The sequence below is a fragment of the Lepus europaeus genome, chromosome 3 (genome assembly GCF_033115175.1).
Source record: "Lepus europaeus isolate LE1 chromosome 3, mLepTim1.pri, whole genome shotgun sequence".
Classification (NCBI taxonomy): Eukaryota; Metazoa; Chordata; class Mammalia; order Lagomorpha; family Leporidae; genus Lepus; species Lepus europaeus.
In genome coordinates this window covers 32,203,781-32,220,219 of record NC_084829.1, presented here as the reverse complement: position 1 = coordinate 32,220,219, position 16,439 = coordinate 32,203,781, and the positions used below count along the sequence as shown (strand labels likewise).

At 56.3% G+C, this 16,439-nt stretch overlaps 2 protein-coding genes across 3 annotated transcripts; one reads left to right on the top strand and one right to left on the bottom strand.

Annotated features, from left to right (window-relative positions):
* Nucleotides 1–57: 57 nt before the first annotated feature.
* On the top strand, nucleotides 58–3,669 carry DXO (decapping exoribonuclease). Of its 2 annotated transcripts, none has more exons than XM_062185887.1 (7): nucleotides 58–379; nucleotides 588–988; nucleotides 2,347–2,582; nucleotides 2,668–2,887; nucleotides 3,005–3,140; nucleotides 3,280–3,374; nucleotides 3,460–3,669. In XM_062185887.1, exons 2-7 carry the CDS (start codon nucleotides 633–635, stop codon nucleotides 3,608–3,610), a joined length of 1,194 nt encoding a protein of 397 aa, XP_062041871.1. In that variant the 5' UTR covers nucleotides 58–379; nucleotides 588–632; the 3' UTR covers nucleotides 3,611–3,669. The 2 variants fall into 2 exon arrangements, with proteins under 2 accessions (XP_062041871.1, XP_062041870.1); XM_062185886.1 differs by having other exon boundaries at nucleotides 59–379; nucleotides 627–988.
* A 57-nt stretch (nucleotides 3,670–3,726) lies between these two features.
* SKIC2 (SKI2 subunit of superkiller complex) lies at nucleotides 3,727–16,424 on the bottom strand. The gene is made up of 28 exons (XM_062185881.1): nucleotides 16,316–16,424; nucleotides 16,124–16,227; nucleotides 15,112–15,221; nucleotides 14,894–15,011; nucleotides 14,690–14,804; nucleotides 14,496–14,570; nucleotides 14,192–14,245; nucleotides 13,901–14,091; nucleotides 13,631–13,759; nucleotides 13,251–13,396; nucleotides 12,752–12,898; nucleotides 12,534–12,618; nucleotides 12,259–12,365; nucleotides 11,805–11,951; nucleotides 11,633–11,729; nucleotides 11,255–11,467; nucleotides 11,046–11,156; nucleotides 6,946–7,176; nucleotides 6,445–6,582; nucleotides 6,157–6,294; nucleotides 5,923–6,027; nucleotides 5,548–5,695; nucleotides 5,327–5,453; nucleotides 4,924–5,134; nucleotides 4,667–4,777; nucleotides 4,368–4,586; nucleotides 4,062–4,202; nucleotides 3,727–3,967 (listed from the first exon to the last, which is right to left on the bottom strand). The coding sequence occupies exons 1-28, from the start codon at nucleotides 16,335–16,337 to the stop codon at nucleotides 3,767–3,769; spliced, it is 3,741 nt and encodes a 1,246-aa protein (XP_062041865.1). The 5' UTR covers nucleotides 16,338–16,424; the 3' UTR covers nucleotides 3,727–3,766.
* Nucleotides 16,425–16,439: the final 15 nt, after the last annotated feature.

The following is a 16,439-nucleotide window of genomic DNA, read 5'->3' as shown; positions in this document are numbered from 1 at the left end:
CCGCGATGTGATGACGATCGAGGCCTCCGCTTACCTTCTCTCGGGCCTGTGCTGGGAGGGGCGGTGCCAGTGCGGATACCAGCGCCGCCGCCTCTGGGTCAAGGCCCCATGCTTGCCGCTGATTGGCTCCCACAGAGAGCACTCACGGCCCGGTACTCCGAAGGCAAAGCGGAGAGGCGCCGGTGGCCACGTTGGGCTCAACCTCTCCGGGCAAAACTTACCCACTCCCCGGCCCCTGAGGCGTTTGCCCGCCACTGTCGCTGAATGATTGCATCATCGCAAGCGGGATCCCACCTTCCCGTCCCTTTTCGATTTATGTTATGCCTGCCCTGACGTCATAGTTCGGCGGAGGTAGAAATCAAGTTTGGAGGGCTTTGAGGTAACCGGATCTTTGATCTGAAGCCAGATTTGCTTCCTAACTCGCTGCGTTCGTGAGATGTGGGGGATGGCGGGTACGCGGCAAGGTTGGAGGCAGGAAGAGCTTTTGGCCGTGGTTGTGTTTGAGGGGCTGGGTTTGCATGTTACACGGCCACAACCTGGAGATGAGGTGGCTCCCTTGGTCCTGACCCAGAGTCACCCTTCTCCAGGCCTCCTCTGTAAAATGGAAACTTGTCCTCCCACCCCAGAACTCCATGGAGCGTAGAGGGACCAAGAGAGGCGCCGAGAAGACAGAAGTAGCTGAGCCTCGGAACAAACTCCCCAGCCCAGCGCTCTCACTGCCCACAGACCCCACCCTCTACTCTGGGCCCTTCCCTTTCTACCGGCGCCCTTCCCAGCTGGGCTGCTTCTCCCTGGATGCACAACGCCAGTACCACGGAGATGCCCGCGCACTGCGCTACTACAGCCCCCCGCCCACCAATGGTCCAGGCCCTGACTTTGACCTCAGAGACGGATACCCTGATCGATACCAGCCTCGGGATGAGGAGATCCGCGAGGGACTGGACCACTTGCTACGCTGGCTCCTGGAACACAGAGACAAGCTGGAGGGGTGAGCGAAGCTAACACACAGACGGAGAGCCCAAGCTGGAGAGAGAATCAGCGCTCAGAAGGCACTTAGAAGAGCCATCTGAGCGAAGGCGTGTGTCAGACCTTCAGCCTCTAACGCCTTTAAAAAATATTATTTATTGGGTTTGGCATTGTGGCTTAGCTAGTAAAGCCACTGCCTGCAATGCCAACATGCCATGTGGGCACCAGCTCGAAACTTGGCTTCTCCACTTCCAGCTCAGCTCCCTGCTAATGCGCCTGGATGGACGGAGGAGGATGGCCCAAATGCTTGGGCCCCTGCAACCATGTGGGAGACCCTGAGGGGGTTCCAGGCTCCTGGCTTCAGCCTGGCCCAGCCCCTGGCCATTGGGGCCATTTGGGGAGTGAACCAGCACGTAAAAAACCTGTCTCTCCCTCTCTCTGTTAACTCTGCCTTTCAAATAAGTAAGTAAATCTCTGTTTTTTGTTTTGTTTTGTTTTGTTTATTTGAGAGGCAGAGTTACAGAGAGAGAAGGCAAGACACAAAGACACAGAGGTCTTCCATCCCCTGGTTCGCTCCCCAAATGGCAGCAACAGACTCATCCGAAGCCAGGTGCCAGAGGGTTCCACCGGGTCTCCCACATTGGTGCAGGGGCCCAAGCGCTTGGGCCATCTTCTGCTGCCCATTAGCAGGGAGCTGGATCCGAAGAGTAGTAGCGGGGACTTGAACCCGCGGCCATATTGAGATTCCGGTGCCGCAGGCAGAGGGTTAACCTACTACACCACAGCACCAGCTAAATCTTTTTTTTTTTTTTTTTCGACAGGCAGAGTGGATAGTGAGAGAGACAGAGAGAAAGGTCTTCCTTTTTGCCGTTGGTTCACCCTCCAATGGCCGCTGCAGCCGGTGCATCCTGCTGATCCGAAGCCAGGAGCCAGGTTCTTTTCCTGGTCTCCCATGCAGGTGCAGGGCCCAAGGACTTGGGCCATCCTCCACTGCCTTCCCGGGCCATAGCAGAGAGCTGGCCTGGAAGAGGGGCAACCGGGATAGAATCCGGCGCCCCAACCGGGACTAGAACCCGGTGTGCCGTCGCCGCAAGGCGGAGGATTAGCCTGTTAATCTACGGCGCCGGCCAAGCTAAATCTTTTTTTTAACAGCTGGGGCTAGGCCATGCCGGAGCCCAAAACTCCAGCAGGTCTCCCACATGGCTGGCAGGGAGCCAAGCACTTGGGCCATCCTCCGCTGCTTTCCCAGGTGCATTAGCAGGGTTGGATTGGAAGTGGAGCAGTCTGGATTTGTACTGGCATCCATATGGGGTGCTGGCATCATAAGCAGTGGCCTAGCTGGCTATACCACAACACCAGTCCCTAACTCCTTCTTTTCAGGGGTCCAGGCTGGCTAGCAGGGGCTATAGTGACGTGGCGGGGGCACCTGACAAAACTGCTGACGACACCGTATGAGCGGCAAGAAGGCTGGCAGCTAGCAGCTTCCCGGTTCCAGGGGACGCTGTACCTGAGTGAGGTGGAGACGCCAGCTGCTCGCGCTCAGCGGCTTGCTCGGCCACCCCTCCTCCGGGAGCTCATGTACATGGGGTACAAGTTTGAGCAGTACATGTGTGCAGGTGAGAGCTGCCCCTGTTCTGTGGCCCCGTTCCCCTCCCCTGGAAGCTGAGAGCTGCCACCCCTGCTGCTGCTTCTCTCCTGCAGACAAACCTGGAGGCTCCCCAGACCCCTCTGGGGAGGTTAACACCAACGTGGCCTTCTGCTCTGTGCTACGCAGCCGTCTGGGAAACCACCCTCTGCTCTTCTCCGGGGAGGTGGACTGCACAGACCCCCAGGCCTCATCCACACAGCCCCCGGCCTGCTACGTGGAGCTTAAGACCTCCAAGGAGATGCATAGCCTTGGCCAGTGGAGGAGCTTCTACAGGTTCAAGACAGGGGCTGCCTCAAACTGATAGTTGGGAAAGGAACTTGGGGAGGATGAGGCTGGGGGTGGCGGCAGAATGGAAGAGGGGTGCCACTGACCCCTTGCCTTTCCTGGCAGACACAAGCTTCTGAAATGGTGGGCTCAGTCGTTCCTCCCAGGGGTCCCCAGTGTTGTTGCCGGCTTCCGGAACCCGGAGGGTGTCGTCTGTTCCCTCAAGACTTTCCCTACTATGGAGATGTTTGAGTACGTCAGGGTAAGGCAATGGCGTCACGGCTCCAACCTGTATCCCCCTGGCATCAGGACCATGGGTCCGTCGTCCAGGGCTGAAGTCTACCTTCCCCTTCTTCCCACTCTCACTGCCAATCTTCTGCTTTCTCTTCTGCCCGCTCCAGAACGACCGTGACGGCTGGAACCCCTCTGTGTGCATGAACTTCTGTGCCGCCTTCCTTGGCTTTGCCCAGAGCACAGTCATCCAGGACGACCCCAGGTGAGCAATCAGCTCTGTCCATCTCCTCTCGGTCCCAGGGGCCCAGCCTCCAGCCCTCCACCCATGCCTCCATCTGCCCCCCCAGGCTCGTCCACCTCTTCTCCTGGGAGCCTGGTGGCACAGTCACCGTGTCTGTACACCAAGATGCACCCTATGCCTTCTTGCCCGCGTGGTACGTGGAAGCCATGACCCAGGACCTCCCATCGCCCCCCAAGACACCTTCGCTCAAGGACTAATGCTTTAGAGAGGCTGGCCCTGTCTCCATGCGCACAAATAAAGGTATATTTCTAAGTGGTTCTCCCTCCTGCGTCTGCTGAGCTGAGCACCCCCTGCCCAACACCTCACGCACACCTGGTGGTTTGCTGTTTTATTACATTTTTACAAGGAGTCATTCACTGGGTATAGAGGCTGGCTGCAAAGACGATGTCCCGCCGAAGCAGCGTGGCTGCTGTCTCCATCTTAGCGCCTAGCACAGGCTCCCCTACCAGGCGGGCTGCCCCCCGCAGTGAGCGACACATCTCAGCCAGGCGCTGGATACAGCGGACCACCAGGCCCTCAGGGGTTCCAGAGAGCCCTGCCAACTCGGAGAAGGGCTGTGGGGAGAGCAGGATGGAGACCAGATGTGTCAGGCCTGGGCAGCCTTTCCCCATCCAGCCATCTGCAAAACCCCACACCCCAGGTACTCACCATACCCCGGGCCCACTCATACACAACCTCGACCAGTCCAAAATTCAGCTCCCCCACAAATTCCTCCACGGTCTGATTTAGGCCACAGGCCACCTGGACTTCACCGATCCGCTTGGCTACAGACCGGACACGTTCCACTCCCTGCAGTGGGGAAAAGAGGTTAAGGCCTGCCTTCCTGCTCCAGGGCTGAGGAGGACAAGATCAAGGACCCCCTTTTAGGGGTACTCACAGGATTGGAGGGAGTTATTAGGGGAATGCCTGGGGGTGGGGGTGGGGCTGGGAGAGGGAGATGGCTGGTACCCCTACCTGCTTGAGGGTACTAGGGAGCTGATCCCCAGGGTCCCCAGGGCTCTGGCAGACCAAGCCAGAGAGCAGGGCTGCAATCTCCTCCGGCCGCAGAGTGCTCAGGGCATTGTCGAACATGAGCTCAGTGAGGAGCAATTCATGGCTGCTCATGGCACAGGCCACCCGCCCTGCCAGCTTTACAGTGCCCGCCTCATCCACATAACCCAGGGTTCGGAGCACCTGCAAGGAGGAGCGTGAGTGTGGGGGAGGCTGCTGTCATCTCCCACGCTAGGCCCCAGCCCCAGTCCTGCCCCTCCCACCTCTACTCGCTGGTGGTACTCAGGGAGCAGCAGCAGCGACTGGTCTGACAGCAGGAAGCGTAGCCGCTCCATCTCCTTCTGTATCTGCATGCGCTCCCGCAGCTTCAGGTACTGCAGAGTCACGGCAGGGACCCCTCAGCCTCTCGTCCCTCAGCAGGTGCACTGAGTACAAGGGCTGAGGGAGGGGCAGTCAGTCCACGTGGGACCAGAGAGGAAAAGCCTCTTCCCAGCTTGGGAGCTGGCATCCAGAGGCCTACCTGGGCAGGGAAACGGGGGCTGTGCACACACTGAGCCCCCCGGATCAGCTCCTCCAGCTTCCGTGCCCGGAGCCCACCCTCTACCACTGAGACATCCTTGAGCTGCAGATCATTGACAGGGTCCAGGGTGGGGGGCCCTGCTGGGTAAGCCTGAGCCAGACGCAGAAGTTCCTGAACAGCAGTGGTCACAGCTGCAAGGGGAGGATCCTTCCTAAAGAGGGAGCAGGTCTTGAGATCTGGGGTGAAGTCGTCTTCCCATAGCCACCGCCCTCAGCCTGGGGGAACACCCCCTCACCACATCCCCTTACTCCATGGTCCCTTCAGACTGGGGGAGCCCCCTCCCCACATACCCCCTACCCCGTATTATACTCTGCCCAGGAGAAAGGCCTGCCCAGCATCTGACTTGAATTTCGGTTGCTGCCTCCTGCTGAAGTCTTCCAAGATCTTCTCCCCATTCACCCGGAGCACCTTGGTGGTGATGGCAGCCACCTCTCCCGGGTGGAGCTTGGCCACAGTGTGGTCACAGGGCCCTGTGGAAAGGGAAGCGTAGGCCACACCTTGCCACCCATGCAGGCACCCTGCTCACCCTGCTGCCAGGAAGCTGGACATCTGCCCCACTCACACCTTCAGGCAGAAACAGCTTAAATCCCACGAGGTCATCTGGGTGGGGCACATCGGCAGTGGCTGGCCCCTTGTCCTGCGGGTTCTCGGACATGGGCTTATCACACAAGACTAAGGTTGTGAATACTCTGCTGGTGGAGTTGGAGGAGACCTGGGCAGGCAGGGAAGCCAGAATGGGCCGGTGAGCAGCGGCCATGGAGGGCAAGGATCAGGGAGCAACCGCACAGAGCCCACCGGTCTGAGAGGGGACCAAGCCAAGCATTCAGAGAAGATGTCGTGGGACTCGGGGACAAGGCGGTCATGGTGACCACAACCTGCCCCCCAAGTTGAGGCTTGTTCCCTCACCCCCTCCAGAGCCCTGATTCCCATCGTCCTCACCTGCAGGATCACACCCAGCGCATTGTGATGTTCCTGATTCTTCACAACCACCACCCTTCCCACTGAGAGCGATTTCAGCCCATTCACAGACTCCATGATGCGCCGCTGCAGAGACAGGCGTGCACAGAGGGGACACGAGGGAGACATCACTAAGTGTGGAGCACCAGCTGGCCCTTCTTTCTCCCTTCCCCATCTCCTCCCCAACACACACACACACACACACACACCACTTACCTGGATCACGTTCCGAGTCTCTGTCAGTTCCTCCCCCCAGCTGTAATACTCGGGCAGGTCTGCCAGCTGGCCGGTCACATCAGGCTCCTCCAAGGCCCCCAGCTTCTTACTCAGTTCAGCCAGAGTCTGCTCATGGGCCTGGGAAGAAGCCAGGGGAGGCTGTGAAACAAGTCTCCAGGCCCAACCTGCTATAGCCCTCACCTTCACCCAGCTGGCCTCCGGTCGCCCACCTCTTCCCAGCTTTGCTCCATCTCCTGCCCTGTAAGCTGGTCACCTCAAACTCCTCACCTTGCTGTCCTTGCGAGATGGAAACTCGGAGAAGCTCCTCTTCATCATGTCCTCCACCCTGAGGGCGTCTACCCGCAGCAGGTTGAGGATCATGGTATAGGTGAGACGGAACTGGGACTGCAGCTGGGATGGCTTCCCCTGAAAATGAGTCCGACAAGTCTGTAAGATCAGGGCGGGGCTGCATGCTCCCCAGCCAGGTGCCAGCCCTGCGATCAGGGGGCCTTAGACAAACCACGTGCTCACTGTCTATAACACAGGGAGCAAAAAGAAAGAGTCCCAAAGGCCCCATCTAGCTCCACATTCAATGTAGAGGAAAAACTGTAAGATATGGGATCTAAGTTCATCCTTGGATCTGCCTATTTATACCTTGGCTTCTCCCAGGCAAATAAAGTCAGAAGAGAGGAGAGGGGAAGAGGGCTGGAAGAGAGGGAATCGAGCAGGTGCTGGGGCTGGAGACGGGCCTCACCTAGCCGCGTCCAGCCGCACCCCACCCCTGCTCACCATCATCATGCGGTGCAGGTCTGCCATCTCGGGCACTCGGCTCTTGCAGAGCAGGATGACGGTGCCTGTCGGGTCCAGGCCCCTCCGGCCCGCCCGGCCTGCCATCTGCACGTACTCCCCAGGAAGCAGGTCCCGGAAGGTGGAGCCATCATGTTTGCGCATGGAGTCAAACACTACTGTGCGGGCAGGCATGTTTACGCCCATGGCAAAGGTCTCCGTGGCAAACAAGACCTGGGAGAGAGGGGAAGAGAACAGATCAACAAAGGGCTACACACACCCCAGGCCTGGTAAACCCTCCTTACTTTGAAGACAAGGCTAAATAGGCATCAGGCTGTCCCAGATCATTACTTGAAATGTCTCATTTAATTCTCCAGGCAAGCACTGGGGTCAGCATTGTGGCACAGTGCAGGTGAAGCTGTAGCCTGTGATGCCAGCATCCCATATAAGTGCCAGTTTGAGTCCTGACTGCTCTGCTTCTGCTCTAGCTATCTGCTAATGAGCCTGGGAAAGAAGCAGAAGTTGGCCCAAATGCTTGGGCCCCTGCCATCCAGGTAGAAGACCCAGATGGAGTTCCAAGCTCCTGACTTTGGTCTGGGCTAGCCCTGGCTGTCATGGCCATTTGGGGAGTGAACCAGCAGATGAAAGATCTGTGTGAGTGTGTGTGTGTGTGTGTGTCCCTAACTCTGCCTTTCAAATAAATAAATAAAATCTTTTTTTTGGGGGGGGGGGGGGCATTGTGGCATAGCAGGTTAAGCCTCTGCCTACAGTGCTTGGTATCCCATATGGGCGTCGGCTCAAGTCCTGGCTGCTCCACTTCTGATCCAGCTCCCTGCTAAATCTGGGCAAATAGCAGAGGATGGCTCGAATGCTTGGGCCCCTGAACCCAGATGCGAGACCCTGAAGAAGCTCCTGGCTCCCGTCTTCAGCCCAGCCCAGCCCTGGCCATTGCAGCCATTTGGGGAGTGAACCAGTGGAAAGAAACTCTGTCTCTGTCTCTCCCTTTCTCTGATAACTGACTTTCAAAAAATATCCAAGCAAGCAAACCTAGGACAGATACTATCATTTCCTCATTTTACTCACATAGCTTCCTATTTTTTCCCTTTTACCCTCATATCTCAGTCTCATTTTCCCACTGCAATCATTCCAATGTATCTTTTGATTATCTTTTTAGTGTGGTTATTTGTTCTTGCAGAATATCTTACTTTATATGTATATAATTTAAAATTTACCAAGACAGTATGTGTGTGTGTGTGTGTGTGTATATGTAAAATCATTTGATCTTATTGCACACAGTATTCAACACCCATCCATGTTCCTGTGGTTATATCTAATCAGTAGTTTATAGTGGTACTCTCTGCATTTTACCTACTCTTTTCCCAGTGAAGAGCACACTGATACCACCAACACAAGAATATGAGAAACAAATATGAGAAACAAAGGAAGATTGTGCCTGTTCTCTCCTGTTTTTTAATATGTTGCTTATATTTGTCTAAAAGATTTATTTAGGAGGCAGAGTTAGATAAAGAGGGAGGGGAAATGGAAGCGGAAAGAGGGAGGGAGGGAGAGAGAGAGAGAGAGAGAGAGAGAGGGAGAGAGAGAGAGAGAGAGAGGTCCTTCATCCACTGGTTCACTCCCTAAATGGCTGCAATACTAGAGCTGGGCTAATCTGAAGCCAGGAGCCAGGAGCTTCATCTGGGTCTCCCACATGGGTGCAGGGGCCCAAGCACTTGGGCCACCTTCACTGCTTTCCCAGGCCACCAGCAAGGAGCTAGATTGGAAGTGGAGCGGCTGGGATTCAAACTAGCAACCACATGGAATGTTGGTGTCACAGGCGGAAGCTTAACCTACTACACAACAGCACCAGCCCCACTTACAGGTATTTTTAAATGTTTTATTTATTTTCATCTACTTGAAAGGAAGAACGGGGGGTAAAGGAGGGGGGAAACAGAGAGACAGAGAAAGAGAGAGAGCGATATCTTCTAGCCACTAGTTCACTCCTCAAATGCCTGCAATAGCCAGAGCTGGGCCAGGCCAAAGTCAGGAGTCTGGAACTCCATCCAAGTTTCCCACATGGGTGGCAGGAACCTAGTTACTGGGCCATCATCCACGGGGCCATCATCCACTGGGCATCATTAATGCATCCACTGCTTCTTCCCAGGATGCATTAACAGGAAACCAAATCAGAAGCAGAGCAGCCAGGACTCAAAACACAACTCTGATATGGGATGAGGGCACCCTAAGTAGTTTAACCCACTAAATCAAATACCTACCCCCCAGGATGAAAATTTCTTTGCAAGATATACCAGGAATGAAATTAAGGGTTGGGATTGGTATTGTGGTACGGTGGTTAAACCGCCACTTGTGGTATCAGAGTGTCACTTCAAGTCCTGGTTACTCCACTTCTAATTCAGCTTCCTGCTAGTGTGCTTGGGAAGGCAGCAGAGGAGGGCCCAAGTGTTTGGGCCCCTACCACCAATGTGGGACACCCAGAAGGAGTTTCATGTTCCTGGCTTTGGCCTGGCCTAGAACCAGGCTATTGTGGCCATTTGGGAAATAAACCAGCAGATGGAAAATATTTTCTCTCACTCTGTCCCTCTCTCACTCTCTCCCTCTCCTCTTGCCTTTCAAATAAATAAGTAAAATTTTAAAAAAGGAAGGAAGGAAGGGAGGGAGGAAGGGAAGGAGGGATTTAGGGTCAAAAATACATTATACTTACTTTGCCTGAATGATGCAAGGGGGTACATGGATTCTTTTTTTTTTTTACAGCAGAGTGGACAGTGAGAGAGAGAGACAGAGAGAAAGGTCTTCCTTTACCATTGAGTCACCCTCCAATGGCCGCTGCAGCCAGCACACGGCAGCCGGCGCACCACGCTGATCCGAAGCCGGGAGCCAGGTGCTTCTCCTGCTCTCCCATGTGGGTGCAGGGCCCAAGGACCTGGGCCATCCTCCACTGCACTCCCAGGCCACAGCAGAGTGCTGTACTGGAAGAGGGGCAACCGGGACAGAATCCGGTGCCCCGAGCGGGACTAGAACCTGGTGTGCCGGCGCCGCAAGGCAGAGGATTAGCCTATTGAGCTGCGGCGCCAGCCTGTATATGGATTCTGAGATCCCTACAGGCCCCTATGTCTCTGGGAACACTTAGCATTGACCAGCTTCCTATATAACTGTGAAGTCACATCTCATGAGTATTTCATTTTGCACTTAAAAAAAATGTTTTTATTATTTATTTGAAAGGCAGGGAGACCGAGAGAGACAAGACAGAGAGAGTTCCAATCTGCCGGTTCCACTAGGCCACAGCCAGGACTCAGTACCCAATCCAGGTCTCCCATGTGAGTGGCACAGACCCAACTATTTGAGCCAACATAGCTGCCTCTCAGGATCTGCACTGGCAGGAACCTAGAATTGGGAGCCAGAGTCAGAAATTGAACCAAGATACTATGACATGTGATGTGGGCATCCCAAGCCGGCATCTTAACTGACAGCTCAAATGCCTGCCTCTGTATTTTTTTTAAATTAGCTCATACTGGATTTTCATTTTTTCCAAGAACTGTTTTGGGGTTATTTATTTATTTATTTGGAGAGACAGAAAGAGACAGATCTCCCATCCACTGATTCCCCCAATGCCCACAATGACTAGGGCTGAAGCCAAGAGCTAGGAATTCAGTCCATGTCTCCCATGTGGCTGGCAGGAGTCCAATTACTTGAACCATCACCGTGGCCTCCGAGGATTTCTGCCAGCTGGAGTCAGGGGCTGGAGCCAGGAATTGAACCCAGGTGCTCCAACGTGGAACACAAGCATCTTGACTGCTCAGGCCTAACACCTGTGCCCTCAGTTTGCATTTCTCTGGTTACTGATGACTTCATATGCTTGCTGGGTTTTTGGATTTCTCTTCTGAGAACTGTTTGTATCTTACGAATCCTTGGTTTAAGACAGGAAACTTATAAAGGTTAAGTAACTTGCCCAAAGTCAAATACAGCAACCCAGGCAGTCTGAATCCAGAACCCAAGTTCTTAACCACTGCACCAACCTTTCTAAACCGCTGCCCTCCACTCTCTGGCTAGCAAGCAGCCAGGGAGCCCCCTCCCCCCACCACACGCACCTTGACCAGTCCTCGGCTGAACAGCATCTCCACAATCTCCTTGAGGATGGGCAGGATGCCGCTGTGGTGCACGCCCAGGCCGCGGTGCAGGAGCTCTGACATGTGTAGGACCTGTAAGGCGGCATGGCCAGGGAGGCTCTCAGGATGCCTTAGTCCCACCAGGCTCCAGACGCACGCATACACGCGCACACACACGTACACAGACGCACCTGGGGCAGCTGGCGGTCAGAGCCACGAAGGCGAGCGAGGCAGCGCTGCAGAAAGAGATGAATCTCGCTCTTCTCCGAACTTGTGGTGAGGTCGAGAGAGGTGAGGCCCGAGGCCTGCTCGTCACAGCGGCCCCGGGAGAAGGTGAACACCACCACAGGCAGCTGGGCACGCGTGCGGAGCGAGGCCAGGAGGGACAGGTACACGCCGCGGTCCTGGGGAGGGAGGGGACAGGGTGGAGGCTGAGTATCTGAAGCGGGGGACCTGAAGTGGCGGGAGGGGAGATGGTGTGAAGGCAGACTGCGCTGAAAGCTCAAGTCTAAGCTCCGGGGGCAAGGGGAGAAAAGGCGCTGGTAGGTACAAACCCTGCCAGTTCTCACCTGTGCAGGGCCCCCCTGCTGCGTGGGCTGCTTGGCCCCGAAGGTCTGGGCGTGTTTGCTCATTCTCTCCTTCTTGGCCTCCACAGCTGCATAGTACCTGGGGCACAGGGAGGCGGCCATCACACCCAGCCAGGGGCCCAGCCCTGATTCTGTGCCCCACCTCTGGGCTCACCCCTTTGTGTGGAAGGCTCCTCGGGAGTCCAGCAACAGGAAGAGCTCCCCCTGGGTCTTGGGGCTGTTCCCTGTGAACAGATAGTGCTCCAGGGGCACAGGCCGGGCCACAGTGCTGATCACGTAGATCTGGCGACGCTTCAGTCGCCTGAAGGAGAGGGCAGCAGGTCAGGGGCGCGAGTGCAGGAAACAACCCACATCCTCACCACCTTCCACCCCCTCTGACTTTACCCAAGCTTGAGACCCAGAAAGCTGTCCCCTCCCACCGCCTACCCCCTCACCGCATTTCAGCATGCAGAGAGACCTGGGCCTAAATGGGATCCTGCAGCCACTCAAACCCTTTCCCCTCCACCTCCCCCCAAGACCTGGTCACTCTCCTTGCTGTGGGGGTCTCTGTCTCCCCTCCTCCACCAAGGGCTCCTCCAGTCCCCTGCACCCCCGCACACACATCTCACCCAATCCAGTCAGCAAACTCCAGGGCGTTGGGGACGGTGGCGCTCAGAAGGATGATGGAGACGTGGTCAGGGAGCATGATGAGCACCTCCTCCCACACGACCCCACGCTGGGCACACAAAGGGAAGACAGATCACGGGGCATGCAGCGGGGCCGCCTTCTGCCCCGAGAGAAGTGGCACAGGGTTCCGCTTGGAGGCAAAGAAGGAAGGAAGGTCCTCAGAGTGCGGGGTCCCACAGGAGACAATGGCGGGCTCTGTGAACCCCGAGTCCCTTACCTCTGCATCGTTGATATAGTGAACCTCATCAAAGATGACCCACTCCAGGTCCCGGATGACATCCGAACCACTGTACAGCATGGAGCTGTGGAGAGGAGGCCGAGGGCTAACTCCCCAGCTGCTCCTGTCTCCAGTCTCCAGCCTCCAGGCCAGCACGCTCTCTGGACACCTCCATCATCCCAACCAAAAATCCACTCGCGCCGACTGCCCTCTCTCACCGAAGGATCTCTGTCGTCATGATGAGGCAGGAAGCCTCCGGGTGCAGCTGCACGTCCCCCGTGAGCAGCCCCACGTCGCCGAACGTGTTTCGGAAGTCCCGGAACTTCTGGTTGCTCAAAGCCTTGATGGGTGAGGTATAGATGGTGCTGGAGGGGAGGAAGTGAAGTCAGCCATTCCCTCCACACAGACCTGTGCTGGGCGCCTCCTCTCCCACACACACACCCCAGGGACTCGGGTTCTCTCCTTCTTCACCCGGACTGCCTTCACAGTCTCCTCCAGAAAACTCTGCCCTGACCCCTTCCTTAACCAACCCAGGTCATTCTCCTGAACTTTTTTGCCCCCACGCCTTCTCATTTCCCTCTGGGCCCTTGTCTCAGCATCTCCCCTGTACCTCTCATCTCCAGGATGAGGCAGAGATGTCGGGGAGAGATGAGTTAGCAAAAGGAGGCGGGAGAAAACAGGGCTTGAGGGGCAGGCGGACTGGGGAGGGACTCGCACCGTGTCATGTGTTTCTGGGCCAGGGCAATGGCGTACTCAGCCACGACTGTCTTCCCTGCAGACGTGTGAGCCGCGACAAAGACAGAGTCGTGCTGCTCCAAGTGCAGGATCGCCTGTTTCTGAAACACGTCCGGCTCAAATGCCCACTGTGGGAGACAGAAACAGCAGGACGGCCAGTGGCCTTCCTGCCTCCTGCGCACTCCGTGCACAGGGCAGAGGGGAGAAGGCCAGGGAGAGGCGAGGCTGGGCCTGAGGGCCAAGACTGGCCAGGAAGGTACCTGCCTCTGGTGCAAAGAGGAGACAGCGGTGGGCTGGGAGGCAGGGCCAGGGTCTGAGCCACCAACATGTTGGAGGAGCACGCGAGGATGGGATCACTGTACCTGGAAGGCTGGCTGAGGAATGAGGCGGTAGAAATCACCAACAGGGGAGGTGACGTCCACAGGAATGGCCCACTGCTCCTGAGGTGGAGGTTTGGGGGGCTCTGGGGGGGATACAACTGTGGATGCTTCCTGGGAAAGATGAGATAAGGGTACTAAAGACATAGCCATAGAGTTGTCCATTACTACCCCTTCCCAAAGCTGTTCCCGTGAGACTCAACCGAGCCAACCCACCACCCTTCCCTCCGGCCTTCACCACCCAGAGCCACCAACCTTCATCACCAGCTCCTCCAAGCTGCTTGTTCGGGCCAGGGGGGCACTGCAGGAAGAGGCTGGAGCAGTGTCCCCCCCAGGGCCCCCTGGCTGTCCTACTGCCTCCCTCTCATCTTCATCACCTCCACCCAAATCTAGAGGCTCCAGCAGACGACTGAGGCTGAGCAACCCAGGGGCTGGAGCTGGGCGGTCTGAGGAGCAAGGCAGAAAGGGGTGACCTTGTTACGTCTATCCCTGTGCCACTGAAACACAGCGCTTCTCCTATGCCCCTACTGCAAAACTAAAACTCACCCTGTGGGGCAAAGTCCACGCCTTTTTTAAAGCCAGGTGGAACGGTAAGAAGATCTAGAGGATGAGGACAAAGAAATGGAATCAGGTCACTGTGTGTTATCATGTACTGCATCAACTTAAAGGACACCACTCACAACACGCACACTGTAGATGACAATTCTGTTAGGACAATTTCCCAATAGATGACAGTAAAAGTTGTTATGGAAGGAAACCTCTTCCTAATTTGCTCAAAGGCTTGGAAAGGCTACCAGCAGCCCAGCAACATGCCTCCTCCTCAGGGCACAGACTTGGAGCCCAACCTCACCTTTCTCAAAGTCTATGTCCTCCTCGGCCTCCTCTCGAGTGCTCAGATCTGCTATGGTGGGCTCATCCATCCCACCTGGGGAGAAGGCAGACACACGAACATCCGTGGAATGAGAGTAATACAGGATGAGTGGGGAACGCGTCCCTGGAGACTAAGGGCAGCCCCCTCCTACCACCGGCTTCCACAAGAGTCACCTGGCCAGAAAGGATACTGCGTTGGATTTCCCCACAGGGACTGGGAGACTGGCCCTGGGGGCCGGCGAAGAGACAAGGAGGTTGTGGCCGAGAGGTTTGTATTCTCCAGCAGGACCTGAGGAGCAGAAGTCAGAGCCCCAATGAAGCTGAGCTGGCCGCGGACCCTGCTCTCAACTCTTCCTCTTGCGGCCTCTCACCTCTTACCTCCTTGTAGCCCAGGATCTGGCCTGTGGTTGGGTGTCTTTGGGCCTGGAGGTCAGATGGGACCGGGGCCCCCGGAGCAGCCAGGAGAGACCAAGGATCCGTCTTCCTCTGCCATTTTCTTGGAGAGAAGAAAAGTGATTTGAGGGTCTTCTTCCTCCCCTGTGTCAGCTTCCTTCAGGGGCCTCTCTCCCAAGTCCAGGCCCCTCCAGACTTCTCACCGGGCTGAGTACTCCACACCATGCAGAGGCAGCCAGGCCGGGGATGACAGAAACAAGTGCTCTGCTTCTTGCAGCAGATCTGGGGCACAGGGAGGGAGGCCATGGGGGAGCTGGAACAAAGGCCAGGTTAGAGGCATTAAGTAAGGAAAGAAGGGGGAACGTGGGCAAGAGGTGATGTTTAGCTGAGAAACCACAGCTGCCCTAACAGAATCAGGTGGAAGCAATATTTTCCAAATGTTGTCGATAAACTACCTGCTACTGAATTAGCTGGAATGCTAATTAATAATGCAAATTTTTTAATTTCAGGATCACAAGCTCTTTCTGCTGGCAAAGCATATTGAAATTTGAAACTCGCTAGTTTTAGGAAAAGGGGCCCCAGGTTGGCGCCGCGGCTCAATAGGCACACTGGGTTCTAGTCCCGGTCGGGGCGCTGGATTCTGTCCCGGTTGCCCCTCTTCCAGGCCAGCTCTCTGCTGTGGCCCGGGAGTGCAGTGGAGGATGGCCCACGTGCTTGGGCCCTGCACCCGCATGGGAGACCAGGAGAAGCACCTGGCTCCTGGCTTCGGATCAGCACGGTGCGCCGGCCACAGCACACCGGCCGCAGCAGCCATTGAAGGGTGAACCAACGGTAAAGGAAGACCTTTCTGTCTCTCTCTCATTGTCCACTCTGCCTGTCCAAAAAAAAGAAAAAGAAAAATGGGCCCCAGACCTAAGGATGAAGGGTCAAGGACTCGAAGGCTGGCATCTCAGCCACCGACAGGTGCCCTGGTGCTTGCAGACAACAGAAGGGTGCTCCAAGGAGGAAAGACACATTGGAAAGAGCCTCTCGGAGCCAAGGTATCCCCAGCTCTCCCTGCTGTGCTCTCACACGGGCTCTGACCAATCGCGGGTCCTCCAGGCTGTCCAGTCATCAGTAGGGATGGATGACAGCGGTCCGAACAGGACACCGAGATCATCCTAGATACTAGAGTGAAGCAAAGTTTAGACTCAATGCGGGTCAAAGGTCACTCACGGTGCTCTCCGGAGCCCCACGCACGTTCAGCAGCTCCCAACGCCCTGTGCATCCCAGTTCCACGGCCCGAAGGGGCAGGTCCAGGGGATCTAAGGAAGGCAATACTACGGGGGAAAAAAAAAAAAAGGTGAGAACTCAGAGGTCAGGGGTTATTCCCTGTTTACTATTCCGTTCCACCCCCTCCCCCCTCACCGAGCCGCTCGGTCTCCATCATCCTGGAGCCACCTCAGCTGCTGGGCAGCCAGGAAGTATAGGGAATAGCTGCGTGTAAGTCCCGCCCCGGGACGGGCGGAAGTTGAGGCCACTTCCGGCACAC